We start from the raw sequence: 19,898 nt of genomic DNA on the forward strand, positions 1-19,898 counted from the left end.
GGGTAAGTATCCCCAAGAACAACACACCCAGCAGTACCTGCCTCACTTTCCTGGACTGCCATGTCAGGCTTTTACAGAGCAGCAAAGGCCAAACACTGGCCGCAGAGCAGCAGAACCACATTTGGGGAGGGATGAGATTAATTACATGAATAACAAAAAGCCGGATACCAGCCCCCACCCCATGTAGCTCAGATGGCGGCACAGGGGATGCTCAAAACACAGAAGAGGTCCCAAATGAGGCCAGACTTACCCTGTTCCAGCTACAGACCTGCATCTTGGCCTTCACAAGGGCCAGGAAAAGCCCTGCACATTTTCTTTAGAAAGGAGCACAACAGTGAAAAGCCCCCAGTAGGAGTTTTCCTTTCAGCCTGACCTGGACCGTCCTGTGCATCCGCCACAAGGGCACGGCCACCAGGAGCCAGCTCCCCTGCTTGGGGAGGAGAAAGGGAAGTTAATTTTCACAGCCAACAGAAAATAGGGATTTCTTTTTAGATGGCAGGAATATAACCGTGACGTTTAGTCACTTGATATTCCTGCTTCCTGGGTATGTCTCTCTGCAGGAAAGCCCCTTGCAACATATCCACTGAAGGTCCCTGTGCCAGCTCCTTGGGGAGCTGCAGGGGTTTTGGAGATGTTCAGTCTCACCCACTCTGTGCCTTGGCTCCATGTGTCTAGCTGGACAAAGGACAAACTTGCAGCCTTGGCCTAAGGCTGCCCAGGGTCTGACTCACATGCTCAAAACAGCATTGCCCCACTCTCTCTATGACATGCATGCCAGGACAGGATGGCAGCATGCACTGCACCAGCCCCTGCGCTGCGTGAAGCCAGGTTCAGAGTGGAGGAGAACCAGCACCACATCTCCAGCTCTGAAAAGCAGCCATTCACCACCATCATGATGGGGAAATTGCATTTGCTCCATACTGAGCTGTGAGGATGAACAACCCTACCTCATGGCATTGCTCCTGCAATGCAGCTAGCACCCCCAGCTCCACCACGGGGACAGTATCTAATCTGCAGCGTCCCAGTCCCTGCCGGGCTGTGGCTACGTGCCCTGTAGGCGTTGCACCTACACAGTTGGAGAGAGAAGAGAGCAGCCCAGCTCGGGGTTACTCCAGTACAGGGCAGGCTGCACACCTTGCACAACACACCCCAGGTACCAGCTTCAGGCAGACAGCTCAGTTCAGGTCACGCTGCTGACACTGCTCAGCGCATGATTCCAGGGATTTCCAGAGCACAGCCCAGTCTGCAGCTGCTCATAGAGGTACCTTCTTCGTTGTGTCGCCGCACTGATTTCAGTCTTGCATTGCAGAGCTTTCTGCCACACAGCTTCAAGTCCCACCCATTCACACTTCCTTCTTGGGCAAAATTTTGGGAACTTCCCCCATTAAAAAGGTTTTGTAAATCTGACGGGAGTCCACTGCTTCAAGGGCTGCAAAAGCTTACTGCAGACTCTGCAGTTTTTCAGGATACAGTTTATATGGCAGTGGGCAGCCCACAGTAGGCTGTAAACATTCCCACAGGAGCATCCACATGCTCAATGCTGAGCTCAGTGTCAGTCTCGAACATGGGTAATGATGACAGGAGACAAGCAAGATGCATAATTTAACTGCCGAAAATGCTGCTTCATTAGGGGATGCCATGGAGGGGATATGCAGAATGCACAGGCAAAGAAAAGTAAAAGAGAAAACTAGGGGGAGAAAAGAGAAACATGGACTCAGTTAAATATTTATAGAGCTGCTGCATTTTACTTGCAAGCAGCTTTTTAGGTCAGCTGAGACATTTCAGCTCTGCTGGTCACATCAGCTCCAGGGAGCAAGACATTGCTGATAACCACAACGCAAAGACCCAACTCTCCTAGCACGTAACTCAGAGAAAAAGCAGATCTGGGCAGGGTTGTGCTTCCACTGGGCACAGCCCCAGTGATGAGACCTTCCTTCAGACCATGGCTGATGCTCCTGGATATACAGATGGCAGGAAATGGGAACAGGTAGCAAACAGGATTCACAGGAGCAAGCTCAAATTGGTCTCGTATGTGGAGAAACTCCTATCCCAAAGCATCAAGACACTGCAGTGATGCACTTGGCTGAGGGTTTTCTTGCCTCCCCCAGCACTTGAAGCCTCACTGCTAGCAGTCAGGAGGGCAGCTCACTCAACAAAGACAGTACCACTGTGAGCAGCCAGCTGACTGGGCTATGCATTGGGAATCCCTGAAACCACGGACCAAGTGGTGTCGGCAGCCTGATGGGTCTCCATAGCACTGTGCCCACCTCACAAGGCTCACCCCATATTTTCATGAATTCCCAGCTGGCTACCACCTAAGGGCGGATTACGGGCTTGAGGGACCTTTGTCCAGGATGGTCTGCTGCCTGGTCATATCTGCACTGCCCAAGTGCCTTAAGCATAGTCTGAATTTGCAAAGGTCGGTTTCAGCGTGGGCAGGACCAGCCTAATGGCCAGGGGTTAAGGTAACAAATCCTTGAAACCAGCCTGATAAAAAGAATAAACAAAAAAAATGGGGGAAAGCAATGGCTGAAATCAATAACAAACATTACTAGAAAGACGGAAGCTTTGCAACTGTCCGAGATTAGAAGAATCTATGTCTGCATTATCATTTTTTACTCTTTTTTTGCCAGGCACGTTTTGTTCATGCTGAAAATCTTGTATTTCAGCCCTTTGTTGGCTCAGCTGGCCTCAGTCCTTGCAGGATGGGTCACAATTCTCAAGAGGGCTGAGCAACTGATTTGTGCAGTGGGACCTGCAGTAACTTCACCACCTCCCTTATCAGCTTTGCAGTGTTGGACTCACTTCATCCAAAACAAGGGAAAGAAAGCAAACAAGTTAAACCCTGGTTCACAACAGTAGGGTTGAGCAGAAAGGAGGGGTTAGACTCAAAAGGAGAACCCCCTGTCCAAACACAAGTATCTGATGCAGTATTCATAAAGCAAACACTGGAATGACCAGCAAACAGCACGCATTTTGCACACCTGCCCCTTAACATTAGGCAAATCTCAAGACATCAGTGCTTGTAAAGAGGGATGAAAATAAAAGCACACTTTGTTCATGGACAACCTTTGTTCAAAAGCCACGCGAGAGGCAGTAAGTTTCTACAGGCTGACTCCCCACAAAGTAAGTAAGGGAAAGTTACCAGCTCTGGGCTCCCAAAATATTTACTCAATCTAATGTTATTCCGACTGCTCTTGAGCAGGCCTTTCCAAAGTCCCATGCTGTCATTTTTATGGCATACCCTTGACCAAAACTCAAATGCAGAGCACCCTTTCCCAAGGGCATTTCCAAGCACTCATTGCCATAGAAGCAACGTCCTTGCAAGGCAGAAATGGTGCTATGGAAACCCATCCCCTGGGGAGAGAAGGCTAAAGGTGCTCAGCCTCTGCTGTGCAACATCCAAGTGTCACACTGCATCAAGCTGAAACTGTGGGAGTCATTAAGAAGCCAAGATAAATGGCTTAAGCTGATCAAGGGCCAAGAGGCTGGGAAGACACCCTCATGGAGCAGGCTGGGGTGTTTTAGTGGATGCAATTGATCTAAAATTTGGGTTTAGATCTCATCTGGCCACAAGCCACATCTTGGGAAGCACATCTGGTGGAGGCTGTCGGTACACTCTGCGTGTTTCCTTACAAAGGCTTGGGATACCAGTTCTTATTTTTAGTACTATTTTTAATTCTTCATGTAATGAGTTCAGTGTTTCAGGCAGCCCTGGAGGAGCAGGAAGAACATGTCCTGTAATAAAACTAATTAATTCATGTGGAATTTCTAGCCATTATTGTGAAAGTGGCCAAATTCCTCACTCCTGAAAAGCTGCCAAAATGGCCATTAATCTGGCTGTGGTCATGAGCAGGATTCCTGTGGCCTCCTGCAACACCCAACCGGCCCCCTGGGACAAGAGACTGCAGAAACCAAAGTGGATGTTGTTATTTCCTCACACCGACTCCCACAGCCCAAGTTTTACTAAACAAGACAGTTGCCTCAGAGGGCTCCATGCCAAATTCCTCCCAGTGTCCCCATACCAAGCATGCCCCAGTCATGTGCAGAGAGGTCTAGACCTTCCTAGACCTCAAAAGTCAACCCAAATCAGGTATTTTAGCATTATTCAAAGCTCTGAGGACCAAGCATTTCCACCTGCCCAGCCTTGACCATGCTCTCAGTGCCAGTTGCCCTGAAGAAAGCAGGGTAAAGAATCCACCCTAAAGACATCAGAGGTTGTATTCCCACTACCCAGCTGGTTATACAAGGAGGCTGAGCTTTTCAGGTCCCATCTGCAGGCAATGGGAAACTGGGCTCCTCCACAGAGAAATTCCAGGCAAGAATCTCATCAACTGAAATCCCTCAATAATGCACAGGAATTAAGGGAATCTGTCTCACTCACTGCAAGCTGGAGGTGACAGGGTCTGTGGGGCCTGGCAGTGAAAAAATCACAGAATAAACTTATTTTAGTCACTAAAATCAACAACAACAAAATGACTCAGAATACCCCCAGGGATCTGACCTGTTGTGTAAGAAGGCACCATTTTGCCACAGTCTCTTTTTTCTCCCCCAGTTCTGGATTGCTCTTTAAATTCAGGATGGATTACAGGGTTAGCCTCTAAATAGTACCTCTGGTGCTGTCCCACCACCCAGTCCCAGGAATGGCAATATCCCCTGAACACCACTAGAAATCTAGACCTGCCCCAAATGTCATCTGTAATGGACTGTCCGTCACAACCCGGATTTCTAACAGTCTAAACAAAATCCTCACAAAACCACTTCTGCACAAGCTATGGAGGCAGCACTCGCCGTTCATAATGGCCAAAGGAAGAGGTCCCCTACCATGGCCAGCCACTGCTTTAGGCCTCCTCATCCCAGTTTCCATCATGGCAAATTATGTTCCTGTGCATTCACACCACAGTCAGATGAAGATGGTGCAGCAGTGATTTCCCTGCAATTCTATCAATCCGGATTCCTGTGATGTTCAAAAGAAAGTAAGGTGCCCTTAACACATCTGGGATCATATCAAACTTATGGCTCTTGATTAGTGTGGGTATTACGCTAGAAAAAGAACGGCTGTTGGAGCCCAGTCATGCAGAGAGAGAAGGTTCCAGCACAAGAATGTTGTCCTTGATCAGCCGGACTGTGAGATACCTTTTTGGAGCATGGAGGAGTTCTTCCAGCCTCCAAAAAGCAGTGATAAGTCTTGCTATAGTGTTATCACCTGGCATTTTCCTCACACTGGTTCAACTGCAAACCTAGAAATGCTATGGTGTGGAGGGTCAGCACCCTGACAAGTGTGCCCAAGAAGTAAGACATAATTCATCAATAGAGCTGGAATTTGTCTTCAGCACAGGCACTCCAGGGCGAGACAGGAGTAATGAAAAACAGCCACGGAAAGTCCCAAAACTGTTGGGTTAACCTCACTGCAAACAGAAACACCAAGGTGGCCAACCACTCCGAACCTACAACCTCCACTCCAAACTCTTCCAGGGGCCAAGACCCAGCGGACACAAACCAGGCACCACGTGGAGCCCTTGAGCCACTCACTTTACATTATTTGCAGCCTCTGCAACTACACAACCCCACTGGAGCTATGGGGCAGTGCCCCAGCACCAGCTCCAGCCTCCAGTGGCACAGGAGGATGGAGCTCTCCATCGGCCACCCTCCTGCTTCTCCTCCTCATGCCATTCCTCTTTGCTAAACCTGAATTCCTCTCCCCATTTCTGCTTGCTTTTGAAGTGCCAGATGAAACAGCACCAGATGGAGGCGAGCCGCTCGCCCGCTGAAAGCAACAGGAGACGAGCATTTCCACATGGGCTGCGCGGGAGGGCTGACATCGCGCCGGTTGCAAACCCTGTGTCTACCCATGGCTCAGCTTGCAGCCCAATGAGCTGAGCACTGCACACAAAACCTCCTGGATCCAAACAGAAAATGACCCCCAAGGAACTTTCCCCATGAAAAAAGGAGGACAGATCCTGGCCAGTTTCACTGCTTCTGCTCTTCTGCCTTCACTGGGGATGCTCAGGATCTGTCCTGCTCCTCTCAAGAGCAGAATTTGGGACTTCTAAAATACAGGGTGCTCCTTATTCTACAGGAGATAGGTCATACTGAGGGACACACACCTGATCTTCGGAGGTATCAAAAAGGGTCTTGGAGGACACCCAAAACCACAAAAACACCTTCAACAGCTCACTGCACCCACCAGTCCCCCTAGACTGATCAGCAAGCATTCCTGAGACATGAACATCAGGTGCCCACCCTTTTCTAAACCAGCAAGAGGAAAACCTGGGAAGGTTATCAGATAACCTCCTCACCAAACCAAGAGAAGTCCATTAGCATGGACTGGGCATCCTACAACTAGCCAGAAGAGCTGAGAACAGGCTGCCCTGGCTTAAGTATGAAAAACAAGATCTTATGGGGAAATCTAACTGTGGTCTCGAGCAAAAATACTGGGCAAAGCTTTCTGAGTTTTTCCCAACATTATAGGATTACAGGACTCTCCCAAAGACAACGCCATGCAAGTGACTGCAACAGCATGTCACTGCTGTAGGCATCCTGCATCACCTGGCTGCAAGAACAGGCTGCAAGGAGGCACAAAAACACCTCTATAAAATTGCCTCAAGCAACTAGAGTGTTGGAAACATTATTAATTTCAAGGGCAGAGCATTAGAAATCCCCTCATCCCACCTGAGCTGGTTTATCTGCAGAAAATTGTAAGGGAAAGCAGGGATTTCAACACAGTCCAATTCCCACCAGCGCTTTGTGTCACTCTCAATTACACTCCACAATGAAATACCAAGAAATCGTTCCTCACGGCCGGCAGAATTAATGGGATCTTTGACTACAGAGAGCACCAGGCAGTGGACTTGTTCCCTTACCAGCCAAGAGGCACAGTGCAGCTTTCTTCAGAATAAAAGCTGCAATGTCAAAGGATAGTTTAAGGCTTATAAAAGTGACCTGATGTTTCCCAGTATTCCAGTCCATAAGAAAGGCACATGATTACTGACCCTTTCCTTTCTAAAGCAATTTATTCCTACCATAAGCTGATGCAGCAAGAGACTTTATATTCCCACTGGTACCTAGTAAATTACATGTGGGCAAAACACTGAACAGAAGACAATCAATAATGCAGTTACAACAAGCTGCCAAATGCTGGGCTGCTACAAAGTTCCAATAACTGTGCACTAGCCCCTTTCTCTTAAGCCTTTGCCTAGGATAGCCACCACATCACGTTCACTTGTAATTAGATGTCAACTTGCACGTTTAATGAGGTCACGCTTGGCCAGTTCGCGAATGAGAAACACCTCCCAGCTTGCTGGCAGTGACTGCTGAAAGCAAGCAAAGATGTTTCAGTCAGTCTGCTGAAGGTAGTTTGTCTTTATGGAAATAACAGTAAGACTGGACTTGCAATCTTTTAAACTGGCAGAAAACTCATCCTTACAGAAAAGTGAAGATTTTGCTGAGTTAACTCCCTGTCATGGTTCATCCCAGGTTCAAAGACCAAGACTTGTATGATGGAGTATGGGGATGGAGCACCAGGACAGGGAGGGAGTGGGGCATGACTGCCACTAGATCAGCTCAGCAGGGATGAAAGGCAACCAAGAATAACCTGCACAACACATTAGGACCCCCAGAAGGGTTTTTTCCTTCTCTCCCCAGTCCATTTCAGGAGCATGTACCATAGTTAGCCTCCAAATCCCACAGCACACTCAATACCTGTCAAGCAGCATCTTGCTGAATGTCACAGAGCAAAGGAACAGGTAACACAACTCCCTTCCCCAGGCAGACATCGAGCACTAACACAGCTTCCTCCACAAGGCTAATGCCATCAGGTAAAGCCTCACTCTTCCACTGAGGACAAACCTGCCTCTTCAGGCAGATGCAGTCAGCAAGGACAAGTTGGAAAGCGAAGCTCAATGTGTTGCTGCTACAGGACACCCTCAAAACTGGACACACACACATTGATTCAGGCAGCATCTCCCCAAGGAAGAGCCAAGGGTGAAGAAGGGTGGAAGCGGTAGTGGAAGTGCATGCAAAGGCAATGGCTTTGCATCCCTCTGATACAGAATGGATCTGCTAAGCAGCCACTGGATTGAAGATGCATATTTCACCCTGATTCAGAGAAAGAAGGCAGGAATTCTTTCACCTAGAAACTCAGTACACCACCAAGCTCCACCCTCCTTCCATTAACATAAAAGCTTGAAAAGCACCTTTACATTTTACATTGGCCTTCCTCTTACTCTGTCTGCCTAGAGCAAAAGTTCTTTCCTGAAGGAATCACAGACCCAGGAGGGAAGGCAGATGTGGCCAAGCTCAGAAAGCTGGAATTGCCCAATCCAAACAGAAACACAAGAAATCCACTGGCCAAACTGCTGTTCCTCCTTGCTCCTTAGTGCTGAACATGCGACCAGGCAAAGCAGGTACAGGAGTGCTGCTGGTCACTGACATGAAACCCTGCCTTCACAAATCCAGCTGTGTTTGTGGACAGCAGTGACAGCTGCCTATCAGGCAGATAAATTAGTCCCAGCTAATACTGTAGCCAGGTCTAGAAGAGAGCCAAACACAAACACACCTCTCGCACTCCAGTTTTCACTGTTTTGCCTCCCAAATTGTTTATCCCAGCTCAGTTCCTGGATGTGGATAAAACAAACGACATGGACTTTCTCACAGAAGGAGCTTCTTGCTGTTCCCTTGACAAACACCATGCCCAGCGAGTATGAGCCTGAAACACAGAGGAAAGGAAACAACTGCAAAGGACAAGAAGGAAACAGATCATTTGCCAAGGGACAGCATGAAAACACGTTCCTCCTGTGGGCCAGAGCCTTGAAATCTTCCCAGGCTTCCACCTCCCTCCAAACCACCATTTTCACACAACCACCAACTCCAACACAGCAAAGTCTAGTGGGACTGAGGCAGGGGGTAGCATTATTTTCAAGAAGCTGCTCCACAAGGTGTTATTTATTGTCTTAATACTTAAAGATGACAGTCAGTACAGGGCCCAACAGGTTAGCTCTTGACCAGCCACAGCTGCCACAAAGGGGCTTGGAGACCTGTTCCACCTACTGGCAAAGCCCCAGAAGCAGTGAGGACAGATGAGCTGTGTGGGTTTTCTTCATTCATGTATTATCCTTAGAGCTATTAGTAACTGCATTTCACTTTTAATATTTTTTCCAAGGCAAGAAGCTTTGCAGACTTTTCTTTTATGCCGGGCAGAGCCACTCTAGTGGCTCTGGAGATAGGTATTAACACACTCCTGTGGATTTGGTTCTTACAGTTGCTTTTCTGGTGTCTAATAATGTCCAAGCTTGCTTAAGCCAGCCTGAACACCTGGTTGCAGCACTTGGAACTAACCTCTCTCCTGCTCCTGTGCTTCTGCCTCAAAAGGCATCTAGCACAGGACAAGGGAGACACTCACAGCCTGGCTCTCCTCTACCTCTCGCCCACTTCTGAGCAACACAGTGCCTTCAGGATCTTCATTGCTGTGTTGGACCTGGCCAACCTGACTAACAGGGTCAGAAGTTGTGAGGGCAGAAGGACAGATACACACATGCAGATTGTGATGGATGCTTCATTTCCTTATAAAAGCAGGAGAAAAGCAGAAGTCTCTCTGGCAATTCAGTGGACATGAAAAATGCGCTCATAGCATTACTGGCACAGTTTTCAAGTTGCTGTTAAAATTCCACTTATTTTATGCTACCTCCAGCCTCGGAGTCTTCTGTGTTTTGGAGCAATACATTAAACTGTCTTTTAGCAGCTGCCTGCCAAGGGGAAACGAAGGTTTTGACATTTGACCCGTAAGGAAGGATGTGTGGCATTTGGGGCCATAAGGATTTTAGCTGGATGCTAAAACAAGCTGCGTTTTTAACAGTTAACTATTTTGACGCTGTTTTTATATCATGGGAGTTCAAAGTGGAGTCCCTGACCAGGTGAATGAGGCAACCCCAGCCCTGTACGTTCAAGTTTGCCTGGGGCTGCATTCTTCGCACAGCTCTTTCCATTCGGAAAGGTTACTTTGCACTGTCATGAACTAAAAAAAAACACATTTGTTTTAATAAAGAACTGAGATTCCAAAGCAGGACTCAATAGCCAGCAGTGGGTTCTGAGGCAGATCCCTCAGAATTAGTACAAATATCCTGACAACAAAATAAAACAATACTACAAACCCAACTGAACTGCACTGCCAAAGGGAAAAAGATAATTCCTTTAACTGGTCAGTTTTGAACAGTGGCTCAAGAACCTTTTTTTTTCAGAGTGGAACAAATTTTATTCCTAGGACCTTGTCTCCATTAGAAGAAAATGGATGATTTTCAGCTATTCTCATAACTTGGGCAAGACAATTTTGGACACTGCTGAGATCGCTAAGATCTGCCCTGATCCATCTCCTAGCACAAGTTCCTGTCGTGGAGCATTACTGGCACCCTGCTGCATCTTGCCAGTTCAGGGCATTGATCTGCCAGAACAACAACTTGTTTCCTGGGGCTGGCTTTCTGCAGGATTAGCTCTGAACCAGGCTACTCTTACCCAAGGTGACATCTAAACCCAGCAGAAGGAAGGGAAAAGGACAAGAGCTGGACAAGACCATGCAAGCCCCCAGTTCCAGTTCATGATGGCCAAAGCGGAAGGCAGCATCCCCACCCTCCAGCTGAGACTGGAGAGGCTGAGAGACCCCAACGGTACCTGAAACACCTCCCAAAGCATGTTGTCTCTCCAGTACCCATTCAGACCTGAGCCACCCTGACCATGCTTGGGGAGAAGGTGGCTATCAGCAACTGGGACATTATCTGTCATGAAACAGACTGTTAATATGATGTACAGACAACCCTTACTCTGCTCCCTGTGTCCTGGTGGACTTCAGGCACATCATTTACTTCATCTGCAAAACAGCATGCCAATCTCCCTGAGGTGCTGAAAGAATAAACACACTCGAGACTGGCATGAACTCTGCGAGCTTTGCACACACAGTAACAACCCTCTGTCCCCAGTTCAGGCAGTTCCAGTCAGCCATTAGGGTACGTAAAGTTTGTTAAGTGATGACCTGAAATAAGCTGTTAAAGAGTGTGGTCCAGTGGCATCAAAACTATTTTAGAGGCCCTGATCCCTGGAGGGGCTGAGCCTCCATCTTGCTCCCACCCTTGGTGGGAGTTCATGCACTCGTCTCCCCAGAGGGGTACAAGTTCTCAGCCTGATTTCCACAGACTGCTGCTATTTAGTTCCAACATTCCCAAAATCTTCAAAATACCCAAAGCCTCTTGTGCAATGAGCAACATCCCCTGCTTCCTAGCTACACAGTGGTTTATGTTACTTTCTGCCTACAACCATTTCAGGATTGGCTTTACAGACCTAAGTGGAAGACTAAACAATGCTGGAGCCACAGCAGGAGAATTTGTGGAGTTTCATTTCTTGTTTCGTTTGGGCAATCCTTCTGCCTCTCATCAGGGACAAAAAACTTGCCAACCTCTTAATTTAGGAATAGTGAGAGCTCTGCATTCCAGTCCTGAACCAGCCAAAGGAGCCTTTTCAAGCTGGAAAAGGGAAATAGGGCAAATACCTTTAAGCACATTAAAAAAAGGAAAAAAAAAGGAAAAAAAAAAAAGAGCCTCAACACCTGCCTTTTGCAGGCAAAAACCTGCTCTTGGGGCACTCTTGAAACTGGCCTGACATCAGCATTTGAAAGCAAATTCCAATCCCTGCTCTTTTGGGTGCCAGAGTCCTTTCCCTGTCACTGCTTTAAACAAAAAGCAAACTCTCCCTAGTATATGCTTTGTAGGCATGCTGCAGATGGAAGCACGAGTCCGAACAGAATAGTATCACGTGAAGCTGGCTGACTGGGTTTTGTTTTTGTTGGGGGTTTGGTTGTATTGGTTTTGGAGTTTGGTTTTTGGGTTGTTTTTTTTCTAATGGCTACAACAACCTGTTAAAAGTTTTGTCATCTGAAGAGAGCAAACCCTTTTCTGGATGTCCAAGATCCTTTGCCAAGACATGCTGAACTCTGAATATTCCAGCTGCATGTTTCACATCATGCTAGTTAAGGATGTGGCAGTATTTTTATTATTAACCCCCTATGGACATTACAGAGCACCACATACATTAAAGTGTTCTTAAACTGTGCTATTTATGTGTGCATGTATTACACATAGAGATATGGTTAAATAAATCACACCCATTGTAACAGAATAAAGACAATAAAATCAAGCAAAATACCCAGTCAAGTCACATAATTCTGAAATAAAGTCCATAAAATCAAAAAAAAAGCATCATTAACTCAGAAAGTCACCTCTCAACCTATCACTGCAATGCTTTCTCTCCCCCCACCCCAACTTCTTGTAAAAGCATAAGCTTGGAAGTCAGTGCCAGATTCCTTAAATCTACATGCCCTTGGCTTCTTCTAGAGTGTAAAATTCACTCCCTTGACACTCATATTCTGTAGTCAAGCAAGATTTTACATCAACTTGTTCTCCAGACTCCCAGCTCTCCACAGCCCTTCGCAGCCGGGCAAAGGAGGGAGAACAGGAGTGGGGACTGCAGCATTCTCAGCCTGAGTGCACGGAAGCAGCATCTTGCAACGTGCGATGCTTTCCCTGCTGCTGGTTTTTCTTCGCTCCCCTCTCTCCGTCTCTCCTCTTCAAGCAGGGACTGGGTGCACAGGTACCCAGAGCAGCGTGCACGGGCACCTGGCTATGCTCCCATTCTCCTGGGGAGTGAAGCCAGGAGGTACAGTTCAGTTCATAGCACTTTTCAATAAAGCCTCAACAAGAGAGAAGGGAGGGAATTCAAAGTTGTGCTGCTGAACTAGTTATGCAAAGAAGGGTCAGAGCCGCAGTCATAGCCAGGGGAGCAAAGCCAACAAGGAGGCAGAAGTCAAGGAGGGGTGATTTCAAAGGAGAAAGTGCTGGTTTCTACTCCCAGACCTGATTCGGCAATTTTCAGCATTCCACGGAAAGGGAAAGAGCTTGCGGCCGATCGCAAGGGAGAGGAAGCATTAATAAAACCCAAGCTCAGCTGTATCGGCATCCCCAAGAGCGCTCCCTCCCACACTCATTGCAGCAACAGGTCAGGAGCCTGTTGGCATCCCCGTCCTCGGGGCTGTGCCCTCAGGGGATGCTCCTCTTCCTCCGGCACCCGGTACCTGGATCGGAGGGAATGGAGGGGACCGGGACCCCTCACGGCCGCGGGCAGTGGCCACCGCAGCTCCGAGGTGGGCTCTGCTGGGAAGGCACCCACAGGGAACGGGCTCCTCACAGAGCAAGGCCCCGCAGTCCCTCAAGCACCCCCTTCCCACCAAGCAGCACATGGTCCTCCCACACTAATGCTCCCCGTATGTTTGGGGGTCCACCACCCTCCGGAGTGATTTTACACCTCCAACCCCAAATCTGAACCTCCACCTCCCTCTGCTCGCTAAGGGCTCCCACTCCCCTCAACTGCATCTCCCCGAACTTCACCCTTATCTGCCCACAAGGGTTTTCTTCTCTAGAAGACCCCAACCTGGCCCCGCCCCGGGGAAGTCCTTACATTCCCCCCGTTACACCCCACCCCTGGGATTCCTGCCCCTTGCCAGGAAACCTCTCTAACCCCAGGGGTAGCTGCACCCCCAAAAAAAACATTTTCCCCTCTCCCCCAAGGACGCACTCACGCTCCTTCGCCCCTCCATCGCCTTTTTCCTTCCTGTCCCCTTGTTCCCCCCCGGACTCTCCCCTCTCCGGCAGGAATCCCCCTTCCCTACCCTCCCGAGGTGTCCCTCTGTCCAGGGAGTGCACCCTTCAGACCACCCTTTAGGATTCTGTAGATGTGCCGGTGCCCCGCGGCAACTGGGTCGCGGGTGCGTGGTGCCCAGCGCCCAAGCCCGGTGCGCAGCGCACAACGCACTGTACCCGGTGCTCGGTCTCCTGTGCCCCCCGCCCGGAGCGCGACGCGCAGTGCCCTGTCCCCAGCATCAGGTCGCCGGTCCCTAGCACGCAGGGCGCTCGGTGCCGCGTCCTCGGTGCTCGGCTCTCCGGGGTCCGCGGTGCGGTCCGCGGGGCGCGCGGAGCGGGGCGCTGCTCACCTGCGGGGCGCTCGGCGCTCGCGCCGTACTCGGTCGTGTCGCGGCGGCGGGCGCAGGTGCCCTGCCCCTGCACCAGGGCTTGCAGGGGCAGCTCGGCGCCGGGGTCGGGGTAGCATCGCAAGCCGGCGGCGCAGCGCGGAGTGTAGACGCCGCACGCCTCGGCCTCCAGGCGGGCGCACACCGGGCAGCAGCCGCAGCCCGGCTCCCGCACCAGCTCGGGGCAGGGCGGGCGGGCGGCCGGGGGGCAGGCGGCCAGGCGCTCCGCCGTGCAGGGCGGGCAGCGGAACAGCACCTCGGGCAGCGCCGGCCCCGCCAGCGCCAGTGCCGCTGCCGCTGCCGTTACCAGCAGCCGCGGCCAGGCGGCCCGCGCCGCGCCGCCGCGACCGACCCCGCCGAGCGCCATGGCGGGACTGACGGGTGGCGGGGCCGGCAGGTGGACACGCCGCTCGGCCCCCCGGCGGCGCGGCACGGCGCGCGCGGCTCGCAAAGGAGCGGAGCGGCGCGGCACGGCACGGATCAGTGCGGTGAAGAGCGGAGCCGATCGGGGCCGGGCGCGCCTCGGCGTCGCCGGGTCCTAGAGCCGCCCCCGCGCCCGCCCCCCACCACCATACCTCCCCCGAGGGGGTCGGGGCTGCCCCGGTTGGAAGAGGGGGGCCACTCCAACGCGGAGAGGGGATCAGACCCAGAGGGGGTCGGGGGCTGCTGCGCAGGAGGTTGGGGATGTCCCAAAGAGGAAATGGGGGTGTGAAACTGGGGGCAGAAACACCTAGTACAGGGAGGGATGGAGATCCTACCCCACAAGAGGGTTGCGGTCCTTCCCCACAGGGACATCCAGTGCTGGGGGGAACTGTGTGCTCTCCACACTCCCAGAGAGACCCGAGACCTGGGCTGGGGCGCAGGTGGGGGCCCATGTTCACCCCGTTGCCCCAGAAGTGCCAGGCGAGCCACAAGCAGCCACGTGCCAGGCCAGGTCCCACCATGGAGACAGGGGGCTAAAACCTGGGCCCAGGGAAAGTCCCGCCATCCAGCCCACCACCAAATGCTGGGCCTGGGAGTCACCCTGCCTCCATGGGAGCCGAATCCTGATGTCAGGTGAGCCCCTTTGAAGACGCAGGGTTCTATGTCCATAGCCCTGCCTGCATCTCTAGCCTGGCTCCCCACAGGGCATCTGCACCCTCAGACCAAACCCATCTGCAGCAGGCTCCGTGTCTCCCTACAGCAATGCCCCACAAGGGTGCCTGAAACCCGGGGTACAACTGGGATTTTGGTGTTAAGTACCCATTTCGGAACTCATCTCTCACTGCTGCTGAACTGTCACAGGCTACGCAGAGGATTTTAAATACAAGGGGTATCACATAGAGGTGACTTTATTTCATGAATAAAAAACATTAACAACAAAGCCAAGGGAATGCAGCCAAGCTACTGAAGCTGGGAAACTCAGTATTGTTGTGGGGTTGTATGGTTAAATCCAGGCACTGAGGCAGCCTGAGTTTCCTCAGCCTCCAGAATGTCAGCTTTAGGGCATTTAAAGTTAACACTTGCTGCTGTCATTTTCTGTTGGTTTGGTTTTGGTTTTTCGAATTATGAAAAATACAAAATGCTGCTGTTGATGACTTCTGTGGGACAACTTTCAGCACAGGATTACTCATGGCCATAGAGTTATACAAGATGTTTGTTTGTGGGCTCAACTATCACAGGGTGGGATGATGATCTGCAGTGTTCTGCACACCCCATGAAATGCCTGTGCTACATCCTGGGACCAAGCATGCTGTCCCAGTAACTTGGGTTTTACAAGAGTTTAACCAAGCATGGTCCCTTTCTCTGGCTGCCCATCATGCTGCAGATACCTCATTGTGGAAGAGCTGCCCATTCATTTTCCTTTTTAAAACATACAATTGCTTGTTTGCACCTCACTCAAGCTAGGCAGTGATTTTAACCATCCTTGTTTCACCTCTGGAGGAATCCAGTTAGTTTTGGGGTCCCTATGGCAGCAGCACTCATCACTGCATACAGCACCCATCACTCCGAGCATGGGGGACTCCGAAACTCCAAGCCGACAAAAATGTTTCCCTGAAATTAGAAGCAAATTACAAAGATATTTTTATTTCACTGCATGTTACAGAATCCCTTTTTTATTACAGAACCTGGATTTTATCCTGAGTGACTCAAAGAAGTCTCTTCAAGAAGATAACAACAACAAAAAAAACCCACAGAAAAAAGCTCAGCACAGGCTTTGCACTCATTACTCCCACAAATCACAAAGTGGGAAAATGGGAAGCACAGCACACAAGCAGCCCCTTGAAAGCCTTCCTTTAAAACAGATTTGCCAGCAGATGTTCAATAGAAAATGGAGTGAATTATTTTCCCTGCACACTCACGACTTCTCAGAGATGGAGGAAGGGGGCTCTCGGTACCTTTTTTATGATCTGCCATTGACTTCACTAATGACTCACATTTGGTTCCAATGAGGTATTTTCATATGACTAATGAATCTATATTTGGAGGCATAAGAGGGTTTGGTTAATTATCTGTTTCAGTCAGTTAAATATTCCAACAATTCAAAGTAGGTTTTCTTCCCGTGGCAAATGTTATGCCCCCATGGTCTGTCTTCCCCTGGTGCTTTAAAAGCAGCCCAGCACTTCGACTCGTACAAAGCTGACATCTGGGTTTCTGCATGTGTAAGCACAAGAGATGGCCTGAACTTAATTATACAGCGAACCAATCCTGCATTTTTCAGGTGGCCAATAGGTCATTCCCTGAGGGACGGTTTAAACCCGATTTTTCAACACGCACTTGATGCTTGCAGCGGCCCGTTTTGCTGGGGGCATTTACTGGGGTGCCATTAATAACTCCTGGCAGGGGCAAATTCCTTATAAGCACCGTTGTGTAGGCTGCCTGTGCACAAATCATTTTTCCACAGGGAGAACTGGAAATCTGATGAGAGAAGAGAAGGGAGAGAGGAGGGGGAGGGAAGGGGCTTCATCAGCTCAGCTGCCTGAATTGCAGGAGGACATTAAACATAATGATCCTGGAGGGAAAGAAACCGTACGCAGCTCAGATGTGGGAACGAGCCAGGATTTCCTGCTCATATGCCTCTTTAGTAGGTGCTTGGGCTGTGCTCCTTCTTTTATCGCTGTCATTTTCTTTGTTCGCCACCAAAGCAATAACGCTGGTGCAGATACAATGGATCAGATGTTCCCTTGCCCCTGCTGCTGCAGCCCTCGGCCAGGAGGACCTCTCTGTGCTGCTCTCCGACTCAAGCAGAACAATAAAGAAGATTTTACAGCTGTTGTGGGGATGGGGGGAGGCGCGGAGGCAGAGGGAAAACAGCTTGTGTGCCCGTGGCCAGCTATAATTTCTCCAGTGGGTCTTTGCTGACAGTTTTAGGATTAACAAGTGAGCTCTGTTCCCAGGCATTTACCCCTCTGGATAAGCTGGCCTGTTTGTTCTCAAGGGTTTGTTTTACCCTACGAAATATGGCATTGCCAAACAGATGTAGGCTTGTTCCTAGAAAGGCAAGTTATAGCTGAAGCTGCATCTCACAGAGGCTTTAGCCCTTGGAATTGTTTGGAAATGCTACAGTATTCCTCCAGCCCTTTTCAGGGTAGTTTTTTCCCACAGACGTGCTGGTCGATTCTTTTATAGCTCTGTCCTTTGTCAAGAATGAATTAGGAAAAATAAACTTGCAAACAAAAAGTGGAGGCCCAGCACAGAGATCCTCTTGCTCCCAATGATTAAAAAGTATTTTACAGCTCCGGGTATGTGAGGGGAAGAAAACAATGTGCTCTCCTGCAGTTATTTTCCTCCTCGTTTTCAAGTTCCTGGGTAATGGGGGGAGAAAGGAAAAAAAAAAGAAAAAAGAGGAAAGAAGAATAAAACAGTTTTATTACTTTTAAGGGCCTCATTTTCAATAGACCAACACAAAGTGCTTTATGGCGAGGGCTGCAGAAAGCCTTCTGTGTCCCACAGCTGGCATGGTGAGGGGCAGGTGATAAGGAAGGGAAGGCTGAGAGGAGGGCTGCAAGGATGTGTGCTGGGCCTCATGTGGATATTTGTGGTCAGGATCTTGTTTTCTTCCTGGACATTCTGCAGATGTTGGCCATGAGTAAGGGTTTGCCACTGACTTAAAGAGAAAGAGGGCAGGGCAGCAAGGGGTCTGCCCTCCTGCACCCTGTCCCTCCCCAGGGAGTAACAGGGGACATGCTTAAGGTCAGGGCCCATAGGTGGTTATGGCAGAAGGAGCTCTGCCCCAATCCCTATCCTCTGCATGGGGGACCTCAGTTCCCCTTCAAAAGGAATAAAATAGCCTTAAAATCCAGTTATGGAGATGCCAATTACGGAAACGTGTGTGTGTGTGTGTATGTGTGTGTGTGTGTGTGTGTGTTCATGGTCTCAGGTGATGCCCTGCCTTTGTCAGACAGCGCATTTTTTCCCCTCAGCAGCAATCACGCTGCCAGAGTTTTGGGGGTCAGATCTCCACCTTGCACACTCTAGGAGGGAAATCCCATGAGCCCAGCTCCCCTTCCCTAGGCTGTCATTTGGGACATGGATCCCTGTCTCTCCCTACATCTTCCCTAGGGCCATAAAGTCCTTGACACTTCAGCTCCATGCTGCCTTGCCCACCAGCCACAGAAGCAGGGAGAGTGAAACTTAACCAGTCTTCAGACACCCTAGTTCAGCAGCTTTGCCCACTGAATCAGGGTATTGAGGATGAGATGAGCACTGCAGGGAGGAGGAAGGCACTATGAGACCCACTTGATCCAGCCTGCTCCTAGTCCTGGTTGCTTTCCAAGGCAATCACGCTGAAAATGGCAAGCTTTCAAGGAAATAAAAGAATGGCCCAGAAATAAGTTCCCAGCATCACCTTTTCTTCCTTTTTCCTGCCCACCAGGCTTGGTAAGCAAAAGTGGGTGAACATGGAAGCAGGGATAGTTCTCAACTGAAATGAAGCTCATGTTTTCTCACTTTGAGGAATGAGTGGGCTCATTCCTTCCTCTGCTGCCACACAAGACAGGGACAGAGCTGCACCTGGGTTGCTGCAGGTCTCTCCAGCGCACCCTCTGACTGTCCCTGCCCGCCAGCCTTCACTCCTGGTGGTGACCCGTGGTCGCACCTCAGCCTCTTGTCATTCCTTCACACCAAAACTCATCCAGCATTTTTAATGCTTCCCTCAGCATTTGCTCTCTGGAGCTTGGTTATCTCTGGTGTGAGAAGTGTGGGTACCCTGCGAGCTCCTGCGGCTCTGATCCACACCTTAGCTCTGCTGCTCCACAGGTCACACTCAGATGTAGGTCTGAACCTGCCTGATGCCCCAGGCCCCCCTCTCCATCCTCAAATTGCTTTCCCCAGGTGCACCAGCCTGGCCAGAGGTCAGATGTCAGCATGAGGTCAATTATAGGCTGCTTTCTTTACATTTACCCTATCTGAGATGGTTTTAGAACAGCCCTAAACACACTATCTGTGAGCCAGATCCAGTAATTACAAATGCTTTGGAGTGATCCAGGCTAGTTTGTTTAGGTTTCTCCAGCACTGATTAGAGATCAGGAGAGCTCAAACCACCCGTTACCCGGAAGGCATAAAGCAGCATGGTTTTCATACCTGTGCTCTGTCTCCCAGGCACTGCTGCTCTCCAGTAAGGGTGCAGAGGAGGGCGGCAGAGTGCCATGAGTTTGTCTGGTCTGCAGTTGCCATACATAGCAGAGGATTGTGGATTTGGATACACTGGTAGCCAGGCTCCTTGCTCATCCCTAAGCATCCCTCAAAGATGTCTTCACTAGTCTCAGGTGTTCAAAGGCAGTTTGAAACCAAGCAGCTGACCAGGAGAAGGTGATGCAAAAAGGGTTAAATATTGACCTAGGCTGGTCAGGCACAG

The 19,898-nt window shown here is 50.1% G+C and overlaps 1 protein-coding gene across 1 annotated transcript in view; it reads right to left on the minus strand.

The window, feature by feature from the left end:
- The window catches only part of IGFBP2 (insulin like growth factor binding protein 2), a gene marked incomplete at both ends in the record, with an annotated part of 62,565 nt that extends 48,136 nt beyond the window's left edge, over positions 1–14,429 (minus strand). The window contains one exon of the mRNA XM_080621198.1: positions 14,027–14,429. Within this exon, the coding sequence (XP_080477324.1) occupies positions 14,027–14,429 (403 nt within the window). The remainder of the gene's footprint in view (positions 1–14,026) is intronic.
- Positions 14,430–19,898: the final 5,469 nt, after the last annotated feature.

The sequence above is a fragment of the Psittacula echo genome, assembly GCF_963264785.1.
Source record: "Psittacula echo genome assembly, chromosome: 6".
Lineage (NCBI taxonomy): Eukaryota > Metazoa > Chordata > Aves > Psittaciformes > Psittacidae > Psittacula > Psittacula echo.